The sequence below is a fragment of the Dromiciops gliroides genome, chromosome 1 (genome assembly GCF_019393635.1).
Source record: "Dromiciops gliroides isolate mDroGli1 chromosome 1, mDroGli1.pri, whole genome shotgun sequence".
Classification (NCBI taxonomy): Eukaryota; Metazoa; Chordata; class Mammalia; order Microbiotheria; family Microbiotheriidae; genus Dromiciops; species Dromiciops gliroides.
The window spans coordinates 28265217-28277818 of record NC_057861.1 but is presented as its reverse complement, the minus strand read 5'-3'; the positions used below and the strand labels follow the sequence as shown (position 1 = coordinate 28277818).

Genomic DNA, 12602 nt, shown 5'->3' with positions numbered 1-12602 from the left:
CTCTGTCAGATGCTTTATTGGAGGGGACCCTCCCTTTGTGTTTCAGGCCTTTGGAGCTGCAGGACTCAACAACGATTCTCCCCTGGCCCAGTTTTTTTCCTGGGCGAGAGCACTTCGGCTTGCAGACGGACCTGACGAGGTTCATAGGACCACAGTGGCCAAGATGGAGCTAAAGCGCTAGGTTGGGGCAGTGGCGGCGGCAGCAGCAGCCCTACTGCTGCCTGCCACAGTGGGAGGAATTAGGGAGCTTGGGGATTCAGAAGGATACAATTCAACATGGCCACTGTGACTCAGAGGGGCCCCTCTTTCATTGTGTTCAAGCCTGGGAACAATCCCTGGGATCTTTGATTGGCTACAGAACTCCTTGTGAAAAATACAGGGTCTGATAATGCATGGAAGGCCAGGGCTGTGGCCTGGGGCCTCCCCCGCTCGCTTCCCGCAGGGGCCCCAAAGCTGGCCTTGGGCCTTTGCGGGCCTGCCTGGGAATCCAGCCGAGCTGGGACGTCAAAGCCCTGAAAATGTAACCAAGGACAGGCCGATAAGGCCAGCAAGCCAGACCGGTGCCTTCCTTGGCTCCATGGTGTCCTCTTCTGCAGTGCGTGCTAAGAGAATGGCTAAGCCCAAGGGGAAGGGGCAGAATGTCCAAGGACACTGGAGCTCTGGAGGGAAACTAAAACGTGGCCTGAGACCGTCCCTTAGCCCTTTCAGGGGCTCTTGTGGGGAGGCCAAATTGTGTGGCCTAGAGAAAAAATGGAATGGGGATTTACAAAAATAAGGAAATAAGTGAATCACTTGGCCTTGGGGCACATCTTTGAACTGAAAGACCTTCAGAATAAAGCATTTTAATTTTGTCAGCAGTAGTGTCTCCCTCATCTCCAGGCCTGCTTACCTCCCTTGACATGAGACTTGTCCAGGGTCCTGGCCCTTTCCATTGCCCCACCCCCAACCAGACCTCCAGAAGCCCTGCTCCCCAACCCTGCAATCCTTTGAACCTTGCACCTTCATCTCAATCCTCCTCCCCCTTCTACCTCCTGCTCTGAGAACTTCTATCCAGTCCCATCACTGCTGTCTGGAAAAGGCCGGTCCAAGGACTGCCCCAGACCAAAAGACTCTTGCATGGCCAACATTCTCCCTCACCTCCATACTCTCTTTCTTCGGCCAGCAGAGACTTTCTTACTTTCTGATTTGTATCCTCAACAAGTCACTGGGAAAACATGCCTATCTGATCTTCCCAATAACCCTGGGGGGTGGCTACCACAGGGGTTTTTATTCACATTTTACAGTTGAGGAAACTGAAGCAAACAGGGTGAAGTGGCTTGCCCAGGGTCACACAGCTAGGAAGTGTATGAGGCTGGATTTGAACTCAGGTTTTCCTGACTCTAGGCCCAATGCTCTATTCCTTGTGCCACCCAGCTATCCCAATGTTCGTGATGAATGCCATCATAGAAATCATTGTTTTTGGCACATGAGGGGTCGAATGGTAGAGGAGAAAAGAACACCGGGATTGGAGCCAGCAGACCTAGGTTCAAATCTTAGTATTGGGGGCAGCTAGGTAGAGCACTGGCCCTGGAGTCAGGAGTACCTGAGTTCAAATCTGGCCTCAGATGCTTGACAGTTACTAGCTGTGTGACTCTGGGCAAGTCACTTAACCCCACCTGCCTCACAAAAAAAAAAGAAAGATGGTCCCAAAGGAAAATTGTTAATAATTTGGGGCAGCTAGGTGGGGCAGTAGATAAAGCACCGGCCGTGGATTCAGGAGGACCTGAGTTCAAATCTGGCCCCAGACACTTGACACTTGGTAGATGTGTGACCCCGGGCAAGTCACTTAATCCTCATTGCCCCACAAAAAAAAATCTTAGTATTGCCAGTTGTGTGATCCAGGTTGAGTCTCTTCATTTCTCTGAGCCTCAGTTTCCTCTTTTGTAAAACTGAGCTAATAGCAATTGTTCTACTATTCAGCGCTCCCTGGAACTCCACAGCCACCTCCTTCTCTGCTTTGCTTGCTTTGAACTTGTTAACCTGACTATACAAAAGACTCCTGTAAGTTCATCAATGTGGGAACTTCCCACGTGGTAACTTCCTTCACCAACAAAGATCTCATCCCATTGAGAACTTAGCAGATCCCAGAATCATGATTTAGGGCTGGAGGAAGCTTTAGTCAGATATCATTGATATCATTTAGTCAGATATCATTCTTGTTTAACAGATTAGGAAACTGAGGCACTTAGAGATGAGCTATATAAACTAACATTTGCCAAGTGCTTTACATGATTTGCAAAGCATTTGCAAAGTGCCTTTTCTTATTTGATTCTCACTACTCTATGAGACAGATGCTGTTCTCCCCATTTTATAGATAAGGAAACTGAAGCTAAAAAAAAATGTATGTGACTTGCCTAGAGGCAGAGTTTGAACCTACTCCTGACTCCAGGCCCTATTTACTCTACCACACTTTTAGAGGAAAGAAAAGACAATATTCGGTTGAAATGATGAGAAGATTATTCACCTCTGGGTAGAATAAGAAAGCATTTCCATTAGCCCACTTTTTGGAAACCCAGACCTGCCTAAAAGTCAAATATGGTATATATCTTCCAGAGTGATGTGGTAAACTGAGACCTTCATGGTGAGGTGGAACCTTGGGGACCTGGGTAAGTAAGCAGAGAAGACCTACTTCTTTGTGGAAGCCATCACACCTTGAGCAGAAAGGGAGAAACTCCCCCCCCCCCACCTCTTCCCAATTCATAAAGCCCATCACTGACTTATAGCCCTCTGGCCTGGGTGCATGTAACTTCAAAGGGGTACCTGGGCCATCTATCTCTTGGGTGTCAAAGATTAATGAAGCCAAACCCCAGGTGAAAGCTGGTAGCTACTCTCATGACAGATGCCAACCACTATCTAAGCCCTTGTTGTTCAGTCATTTTGGTTGTGTCTAACTCCCCGTGACCCCATTTGGGGTTTTCTTAGCAAAGATACAGGAGTGGTTTGCCATTTCCTTCTCCAGCTCATTTTGTCTTTTTGTTTTTTTGGGGTTTTTTTTGGTGAGGCAGTGAGGGTTAAGTGACTTGCCCAGGGTCACAAAGCTACCAAGTGTCAAGTGTCTGAGGCCAGATTTGAACTCAGGTCCTCCTGAATCCAGGGCCAGTGCTTTATCCACTGCACCACCTAGTTGCCCCCTCTAGCTCATTTTATAGATGGGGAACCTGAAGCCCACTGAGGTTAAGTGACTTACCCAGGGTCACACAGCTAGTGAGTGTCTGAGGCCAAATTTGAACTCAGGTCTTCCTGACTCCAGGCCTAGTGCTCTATCCACTGTGCTACCTAGCTGCCTGCCTAGATCCAGGATCCTATGATTCAATAAGAGTCCAAAATCCAGCCTCATACTTACTAGCTGTGTGACCCTGGCCAAGTCACTTAACCTCAGTCTGCCTCAGTTTATTCAACTGTAAAATGGTGCCACAATGGTACCTACCACCCGGTGATATATTGAGGGGATAATTGAATCCATGGGAGATGATGAATTCACCAAGTGAAATAGTATAGAAGGAGAAGAGAAGAAGACCCAAGAACAGAGCCATGGAGAGGTGAGGGGACAGTGGAGGGAGATATGTTTATCACTTATTGAGCCTAACCTGGATGAAAATCTATCAAGGGGATTGAGATAGGAGACCCAGGAGGGACAGTGTCATGACAATTTAGAGAGTAGAGTATCAAGGAAAAGATTGTGGTTGACAAGAGAAAAAGGCTGCAGAGAGATCAGGAAAGATGAGAATTGAGAAAAGGCTATTGGATTTAGGTATTAAAACATCATTGGCTATAAACACAATTACAAAACACTTCACGCAAATCAAATCAGATCTAAATAATTGGAAAAATATCAATTGCTCTTGGATAGGGCGAGCTAATATAATAAAAATGATAATTCTGCCTAAATTAATTTACTTATTCAGTGCCATACCAATCAGACTACCTAAAAATTATTTTATAAAGCTAGAAAAAATAATAACAAAATTCATCTGGAAAAAAAGGTCATGAATATCAAGGGAAATAATGAAAAAAAAATGCACAGGAAGGTGGGCCAGCTGTACCAAATCTGAAACTTTACTATAAAGCAGCAGTCATCAAAACTATCTGGTACTGGCTAAGATATAGAGTGGAGGATCAAAGGAATAGGTTAGGCACAGGGGACACAGTAGTAAATGACTTTAGTAATGTAACTGTTTGATAAACCTAAAGACTCCAGCTTCTGGTATAGGAACTCAGTATTTGACAAAAGCTTTGAAAACTGGAAGAGAGTATGACAGAAATTAGGCATAGACCAACATCTTACACCTTATACTAAAATAAGGTCAAAATGGGTACATGATTTAGACATAAAAGGTGATACCATAGGTAAATTAAGAGAGGAAGGAATAGTTTACCTCTCAGATCTTTGGAAAGGAGAACAGTTTATGACCAAACAAGAGATAGAGAATATTATGAAATGCAAAATGGATGATTTTGATTACATTAAATTAAAAAGTTTTTGTACAAACAGAAACAATGCATCCAAAATTAGAAGGAAGACAGAAAATTGGGAAACAATTTTTATAGCCAGTACTTCTGATAATGGCCTAATTTCTAAAATATATCAAGAACTAAATCAAATTTATAAGAACCCAAGTCATTCCCCAATTGAGAAATGGTCAAAGGATATGAACAGGCAGTTTTCTTTCTTTTTTTTTTTTTTTTTGGTTTTTTTGTTTTGTTTTGTTTTGGTTTTTTTGTGGGGCAATGAGGGTTAAGTGACTTGCCCAGGGTCACACAGCTAGTAAGTGTCAAGTGTCTGAGGCCGGATCTGAACTCAGGTACTCCTGAATCCAGGGCTGGTGCTTTATCCACTGCGCCATCTAGCTGCCCCAACAGGCAGTTTTCTGATGAAGAAATGAAAGCTATCTATTGCTTTATGAAAAAATGCTCTAAATCACTATTGATTAGAGAAATGCAAATTAAAACAACTCTGAGGTACCACCTGACACCTATCAGATTGGCCAATATGACAAAAAAGGAAAATAATAAATGTTGGAGAAGCTGTGGAAAAATTGGAACACTAATGCATTGTTGGTGGAGCTGTGAACTAATCCAACTATTCTGGAGAGCAGTTTGGAACTATGCCCAAAGGGCTATAAAGCTTTGCATACCCTTTGACCCATAAATACCACTATTAGGTCTTTTCCCCAAAGACATCATAAAAAAGGGAAAAGGACCCACATGTACAAAAATATTTATAGCTGCTCTTTTTGTGGTGGCAAGGAATTGGAAATTGAGGAGTTGCCCATCAACTGGGGAATGGCTGAACAAGCTGTGGCATATGAATGTAATGGAATACTATTGTGCTGTAAGAAACAATGAGCAGGAGGATTCCAGAGAAACCTGGAAGGACGTGCATGAACTGATGATGAGTGAGATGAGCAGAACCAGGAGAATATTGTACACAGTATCAACAACATTGTCTGTTGATCAACTGTGATAGACTTGACTCTTCTCAGCAATACAATGGTCCAAGATAGTTCCAAAGGACTCATTATAGAAAATGCTCTCCAAATCCCTATCCCTCAGCACAAGAAGCTTGCAACAGTATCCCCTGTTCCCCAGAAGCAGACCTCAACTTTCTAATTTTAAAAATAGGCTACAATATGAGTAAGAAACAAAAAAGGACCCTTACCATAGATAGCTTCTATGGTGGAAGGGAAGACCAAAACACAAACTCAGATGAGGACAATACTGTCAAAATGTCCACATGTTAAGCCTCAAGTGGGAAAATAATCTGGTGTCAAGACCAAAAAGTCTTCTTGGAAGAGCTCAAAAAGGCCTTTAAAAATCAAATGAGGGGGCAGCTAGGTGGTGCAGTGGATAAAGCACTGGCCTTGAATTCAGGAGGACCTGAGTTCAAATCCAGCCTCAGACACTTGACACTTAACTAGCTGTGTGACCCTGGGCAAGTCACTTAACCCTCATTGCCCTGCAAAAAAAAAATCAAATGAGAGGCAGATTTCAGAGAAACCTGGAAGGACTTACATGAACTGATGCTGAGTGAGATGAGCAGAACCAGGAGAACATTGTACACAGTATCAACAACATTGTGTGTTGATCAACTGTGATAGACTTGACTCTTCTCAGTAATACAATGGTCCAAGATAGTTCCAAAGGATTCATGATGGAAAATGCTCTCCAATCCAGAAATAAAAGAACTATGGAATATAGATGCAAATCGAACCATACTGTCTCTATTTTTTGTTTTGTTTTTCTTTTTTGAGGTTTTTCCTTTTTGCTCTGATTCTTCTTGCACAGCATGACTAATGCTGTGATTGTACATATATAACCTATATCGGATTGCTTGCTGTCTTGGGGAGGGAGGGAGAAAAAATTGAAACTAGAAATCTTATAAAAACAAATGTTGCAAACTATCTCTACATGTAACTGGAAAATAATAAAATACTTTTATGGAAAAAAATCAAATGAGAGAGGTAGAAGAAAACATGGGAAAAGAAATGAGAGTTAAATTGAAAAAAGAAACACAAAAATTGACTGAAGAAAACAAAATTCCTTGAAAAATACAATTGGCAGGGGCAGTTGGTGGTGTAGTAAATAAAGCACCAGCCTTGGATTCAGGAAGACCTGAGTTCAAATCCAGCCTCAGACACTTGACACTAGCTGTGTGACCCTGGGCAAGTCATGTAACCCTCATTGCCCCACCCCCCCAAAATTCAATTGGCCAAATGAAAAGGAGGCACAAAAGCTTACTGAGGAAAATAATGCCTTAAAAATTAAAATTGGGGTCCCCACCCTTCTACCCCGACCCTGGCGGCCATGGACATTCTCAGCATCCCCTATGAAAGGTATCTTTTCATCATGGCAGACCCGAGAGATAAAGCTCTTCAGGACTACTGTAAGAAGCTGCTGGAGCACAATGGATGCCTCAAAGAGTTAAGAGAACAGTTGAAAGAGCTTACCAAGCAGTATGAAAAGTCTGAAAATTATCTGAAGGCTTTGTGAAGTGTTGGCCAGATTGTGAAGTGCTAAAACAATTAACAGAAGAAAATTTCATTGTTAAAGCAACCAATGGACCAAGATATGTTGTGGGTTGTCGGTGTCAGCTCGACAAAAGTAAGTGGAAGCCAGGGACAAGAATTGCTCTGGATATGACTACACTATCATGAGATACTTGCTGAGAGAAGTTGATCCACTGGTTTACAACATGTCTCATGAGGCCCCTGGGAATGTTTCTTATTCTGAGATTGGAGGGCTCTCTGAACAAATCAGAGAATTAAGAGAGGTAATAGAATTAACCCTTACAAACCTTGAGTTAATCCAGCATGTAGGAATAACATCTCCAAAAGGTTGTTTGCTATATGGATCACCAGGAATAGGAAAAACACTTGGCAAGAGCTGTTGCTAGCCATCTGGATTACAATTTTTTAAAGGTTGTATCCAGTTCTATTGTAGACAAGTACGTTGGTGAAAGTGCTCGTTTGATCAGAGAAATGTTCAATTATGCCAGGGATAACCAACCATGTATCATTTTCATGGATGATATAGATGCTGTTGGTGGCCATCATTTTTCTGAGGGTAATTCAGCTGATAGAGAAATTCAGAGAACTCTAATGGAGTTACTGAATCAGGTGGAAGGATTTGATATTTTACACAGAATAAAAATGATTATGGCTACAAACAGACCAGACATGTTGGATCCTGCTTTGTTGTATCTAGGAAGATTAGATAGAAAAATATATATTGATTTACCATATGAACAAGCAAGATTAGACATATTGCAGGTTCATGCAGGTCTTATCACAAAACATGCTGTAACAGATTATGAAGCAATTGTGAAACTCTCAGATGACTTTAATGGAGCAGATCTGAGAAATGTTTGCATGGAAGCAGGTATGTTTGCAATTTGTGCTGATCATGATTTTGTAGTACAGGAAGATTTCATGAAAGCAGTCAGAAAAGTGGCTGATTCTAAGAAGTTGGAATATAAACTAGACTATAAACTTGTTAAAAGACAGCATAATATAAGAATGAAGTTGAAGAAAATAATGTATGTGTTAGATATGATGCCATTAAAAGCATATTACATATAAAAAAATTAAAATTGGGCAGATGGAAACTAATGACACCATGAGACACTAAGAATCTGTCAAGCAGAATCAAAAGACTGAAAAAATAGAAGAAAATGTGAAATGCCTCATTGGAAAGACAACTTACCTGGAAAATAGATCCAGGAGAGATAATTTAAGAATTGTTGGACTACCTGAAAGCCATGATCAAAAAAAGAGTCTAGACACCATATTCCTATCAAGGAGAACTGCCCTGATATTGTAGAATTAAAAGATAAAATCATCATTGAAAGACTCCATAGATCACCTCCTGAAAGAGACCCCAAAAGGAAACCTCCAAGGAATATTGTAGCCAAATTCCAAAATTATCGGGTGAAGGAGAAAATACTACAAGCAGCCAGAAAGAAACAATTTAAATATCATGGAGCCACGGTCAGACTTACACAGGATCTGGCAGCTTCAACAATAAAGGATCACAAGGCTTGGAATATGATTTTCCAGAAGGTAAAGGAGCTTGGATTACAGCCAAGAATCAACTACCCAGCAAAACTGATCATTATCTTTAAGGGAAAAGATGGATATTCAATGAAATTGGGGACTTCCAAGGTTTCCTCAAGAAAAGACCAGAACTGAACAGAAAATTTGATCTTCAAATACAAGACTCAAGAGAAGTATAAAAAGATGAATAAACAGAATCTTAGGTAGGATTAAAAACAAAACAAAACAAAACAAAAAATTTGGCCTCAGACACTTAATAGCTGTGTGACCCTGGAAAAATCATTAGACCCTGTTTGCCTCAGTTTTGTCATCTGTAAATGATCTGGAGAAGTAGATGGCAAACCACTCCAGTATCTTTGCCCCAAAAACCCCAAATGGGGTCGTGAAGAGTCAGATAGGACTGAAAAGACTCAACATCATAATTACTTACCTATATGATTTTGGGTAAGTCATTGTAGCCACACCAAGGCAGCTGGATGGCATGGTAGATAGTGTTAGATTTGGAGTCAGGAAGACCAGAGTTCAAATTCTTCCAAAGGTATTTGCTAGCTACATCACAATGATCAAATTGTTTGACCTTAGCCTCATTTTCTTATTTGTAAAATAGGGAATAATAATAGCATCTACCTCACAAACGTTGACGGAAAGACCATATGAGATAACATGTAAAGAGATTTGCAAATCTTAAAGTGTTATCTGAAGGCTGGGTATGTTTATCCTCATTTTCCTTATCAAATGAGGGGTTGGACTAGATGGCTTCTACTGACTCAGCACACAGCCTGGTACATAGAGGGCACTCGATAAAATGCTTATTGGCTGATTGACTCTATGTCCCTTAAGCTGCTAATGCCTTTCCCCTGAAATTACCTCCAATGATGTTGTCTCCCCCATTAAAGTGGAATCTCTTTGAGGACAGGGACTGGTTTTGCCTATTTCTGCATCTCCAGCTCAGTACAATATTGACGGCATTGTCTGTTGTTGCTCAGTTGTTTCGGTCATATCTGACTCTCCTTGATCCCATTTGGCATTTTCTTGGCAAAGATACTGGAGTGGTTTGCTATTTCCTTCTCCAGCTCATCTTACAAATGAGGAAACTGAAGCAAACAGGGTTAAGTGACTTGACCAGGGATACCACTAATAAGTATCAGAGGCTGGATTTGAACTCAGGAAGATGAGTCTTCCCGATTCCAAATCCAGTGCTCTGTGTACTATAACACCACCTAGCTGCCTCATTTGCTGCACAGTAGGCATTTAATAAATCCTGTTGGCTTGATTTCCAGCTCTGAGCCCTATTGTCTTGTATGGCATCAGCTGGAGACTAAAGCAGCTTTAGACGCAATCAGCCATTTGGTCCCACGTAGTGCTGAAAGATAAAATCTGATTGATCGAGTTCCAGGCATATTGCTAGGTAAGGCTCCCAATAATAACATCTGGGTGTGACTCCAAGAAACTGGCTCTAGTGCCCTCTAACAAAGAATGCCTTCTACCCATTGTCACTGGTCCACTGATTCTACCTCTGCAGAGTGCGAATAACTTGATGGTTACTGGATAAGGCATTACACAAAAACAAATATCTATGTAAATTTGAGGAAGGACCAAGGCTGAAAAGTCTACACTAAATCTCTCAGACAACTCAGAGAAAAGATTAAGAAATTAGCTCTGCATCATCTATAAATTATAGAGAATTACTTACTGTCCCAGGAAGGGGGTGAGGGAAGGAAGGGGTAGAATTTGGAACTCAAAACTTTTTTTAAAATGTTAAAAATTGTTAAACATGTAATTGGGGAAAAATAAATAGTATATTTTTTTTAAAAAAGGAATTAGTTTTGAAGTGTCCTTTTCTCTGCTCCTAAACTTTTCAAGAAGAAATTCTGAGCAACAGAAACAGAGAGATTCATGATTCAAATCATAGAACTTCAAGGTTGTAAGTGTGTGGGACTAGAAGTGAGGAAGACCTAGGTTCAAGTAGCTATGTGATCTTGTTTTCAGTTTCCTCATCTGAAGGGATAAAACGAGAGGGTTGGACCCCTTGATCTCTACACTCTCCTCCAGTTTTAAATTTGTAATCCCATGAGCCTCTCTGTGCCTCAATTTCCCCATCTGTAACTGGGGATAACATGAGAATCTAACCCTCAGGGAGGTTATGAGCATCAGATACAATCATGCTTCAAAATGCTTTACAGAAACATAAATTGTTATAGAAATGTGAGTTTTATTACTATTCCCCTTTCCCCATTTTAAACTCATTAGGAATCAGTGGTTCCAGGGGCAGCTAGGTGGAGCAGTGGATAGAGCACCGGCCCTGGAGTCAGGAGGACCTGAGTTCAAATCCGGCCTCAGACACTTAACACTTACTAGCTGTGTGACCCTGGGCAAGTCAATTAACCCCAATTGCCTCACTAAAAAACAAACAAACAAAAAAAGGAATCTGTGGTTCCAGAGACCTAGGGGAAGATTTTTGCTATTTCCTCTTTCAGAAGTCGGATGAGCTAGATTTGAGAGCAACAAAGGCATGGACAATGTTCGGAAGCATCTCAAAGCCAAAGGCTGGAGATAACATGAAAGAATAAACTGTTTGGAATTCAAGGGCCCAATCCTCCCTCCTCAATTCTGAGTCAGCTCCTTCCTTGATAGAGGATCTGGGGAAGGTGGCAGGAAGCTGGTTACAAGTAGCAGTTTTGTTCTGTGCCTGCCTTGGAGATAAGTCGTCGGACTAATAATAGCAGATCATATCTGTGTAATGTTTTTTTTTTTTTTAGTGAGGCAATTGGGGCTAAGTGACTTGCCCAGGGTCACACAGCTAGTAAGTGTTAAGTGTCTGAGGCTGGATTTGAACTCAGGTACTCCTGACTCCAGGGCCGGTGCTCTATCCACTGTGCCATCTAGCTGCCCCCTGTGTAATGTTTTAAAAGCTTACTTAGAGCTTCCCTGGACCAACAACCCAACTTTGTTACTTTCAATTTATGAAGCCTTGTTGTTACTTAGTAATTTTCAGTTCTGTCCAGTTCTTCTTCGTGACCCCATTTGGGGTTTTCTTGGCAAAGATCCTAGTGTGGTTTACCATTTTCTTCTCTGGCTCATGTTATAGATGAGGAAACTGAGGCAAACAGGATGACGTGACTTACCCAGGGTTCTACAGCTAGTGTCTGAGGATCAATTTGAATTTGGGTCTTCCTGATTCCAGGCCTGAGCATTCTATCCCCCTGACCTACCTAGCTGCTCAAGACCTTGAGGAAGTCAATTTTCTTAGGCATGTCAGTTTCTTTCCTTGGGTGTCACCTCTGTCAGAATAAAATGATAGGTTTGGATTATATCAGAAGTGTCAAATAACACATCTGTGTGGGAGGTGGGCACGTGGAACCACAACATTCCAGAAGTATACCTGAACCAGATTAAAACATATTTGAAAAGTATTTAATGAAATAAATTTAAAAACAATAAAACAGAAATAATATTACATTTTAAGTTATTACATATAATATTACATTTAAAAACTAATATGTGCCCTCACAGGGATCCTGATGTATGGTTTAGGGAGCCCCCTTTCTATCTGAGTTTGGCTCTACCATGGTGGAGATGGCTGAGATCCCTCCTAACTCTAAATCTAGAATTCTATACAGTAGGAATATATACAAGGAGGAATTTCACTTATTGGCATTGGCTAGGTCCCCAGAGGAAGGCTGAGTGTTCTCTCTTGATCATGAGAGAGAACACAACCCCCCAGGCACAGGGAGCAGGAGACCAACCAGGAGTCGCTGGTCATACATGACCTTTAGCAAGGGGCCAGTTCACATGTCTTGCCAGAAGAGGCAAAGTACATGTCCAGCCCTAAGGGAATGACTCTAGTCCAACAATTACTACTCTGCTAAACTTATGGACCTTGGTCAAGTTTGCTTCTTTGGGCCTGTTTTCTCTTCTGCAAGATGAGGAAGTTGGACTGTCTTCTAGTTCTGTCTACTAAGGCCCAACCCAATCCTGATATTTTATATTTTGATGTCTCTTCTCAACTCA

The 12602-nt window shown here is 41.6% G+C and overlaps 1 protein-coding gene and 1 pseudogene across 2 annotated transcripts in view; both read left to right on the top strand.

Moving 5' to 3' along the window:
* Positions 1-857, top strand: part of ACAD10 (acyl-CoA dehydrogenase family member 10) — a 51187-nt gene extending 50330 nt beyond the window's left edge. For both annotated transcript variants that reach the window (XM_043978134.1, XM_043978133.1), the window contains exon 22: positions 47-857. In XM_043978134.1, the coding sequence (XP_043834069.1) occupies positions 47-181 (135 nt within the window). In that variant the 3' untranslated portion in view covers positions 182-857. The remainder of the gene's footprint in view (positions 1-46) is intronic.
* A 5986-nt stretch (positions 858-6843) lies between these two features.
* Positions 6844-8117, top strand: LOC122744537 (annotated as a pseudogene).
* Positions 8118-12602: the final 4485 nt, after the last annotated feature.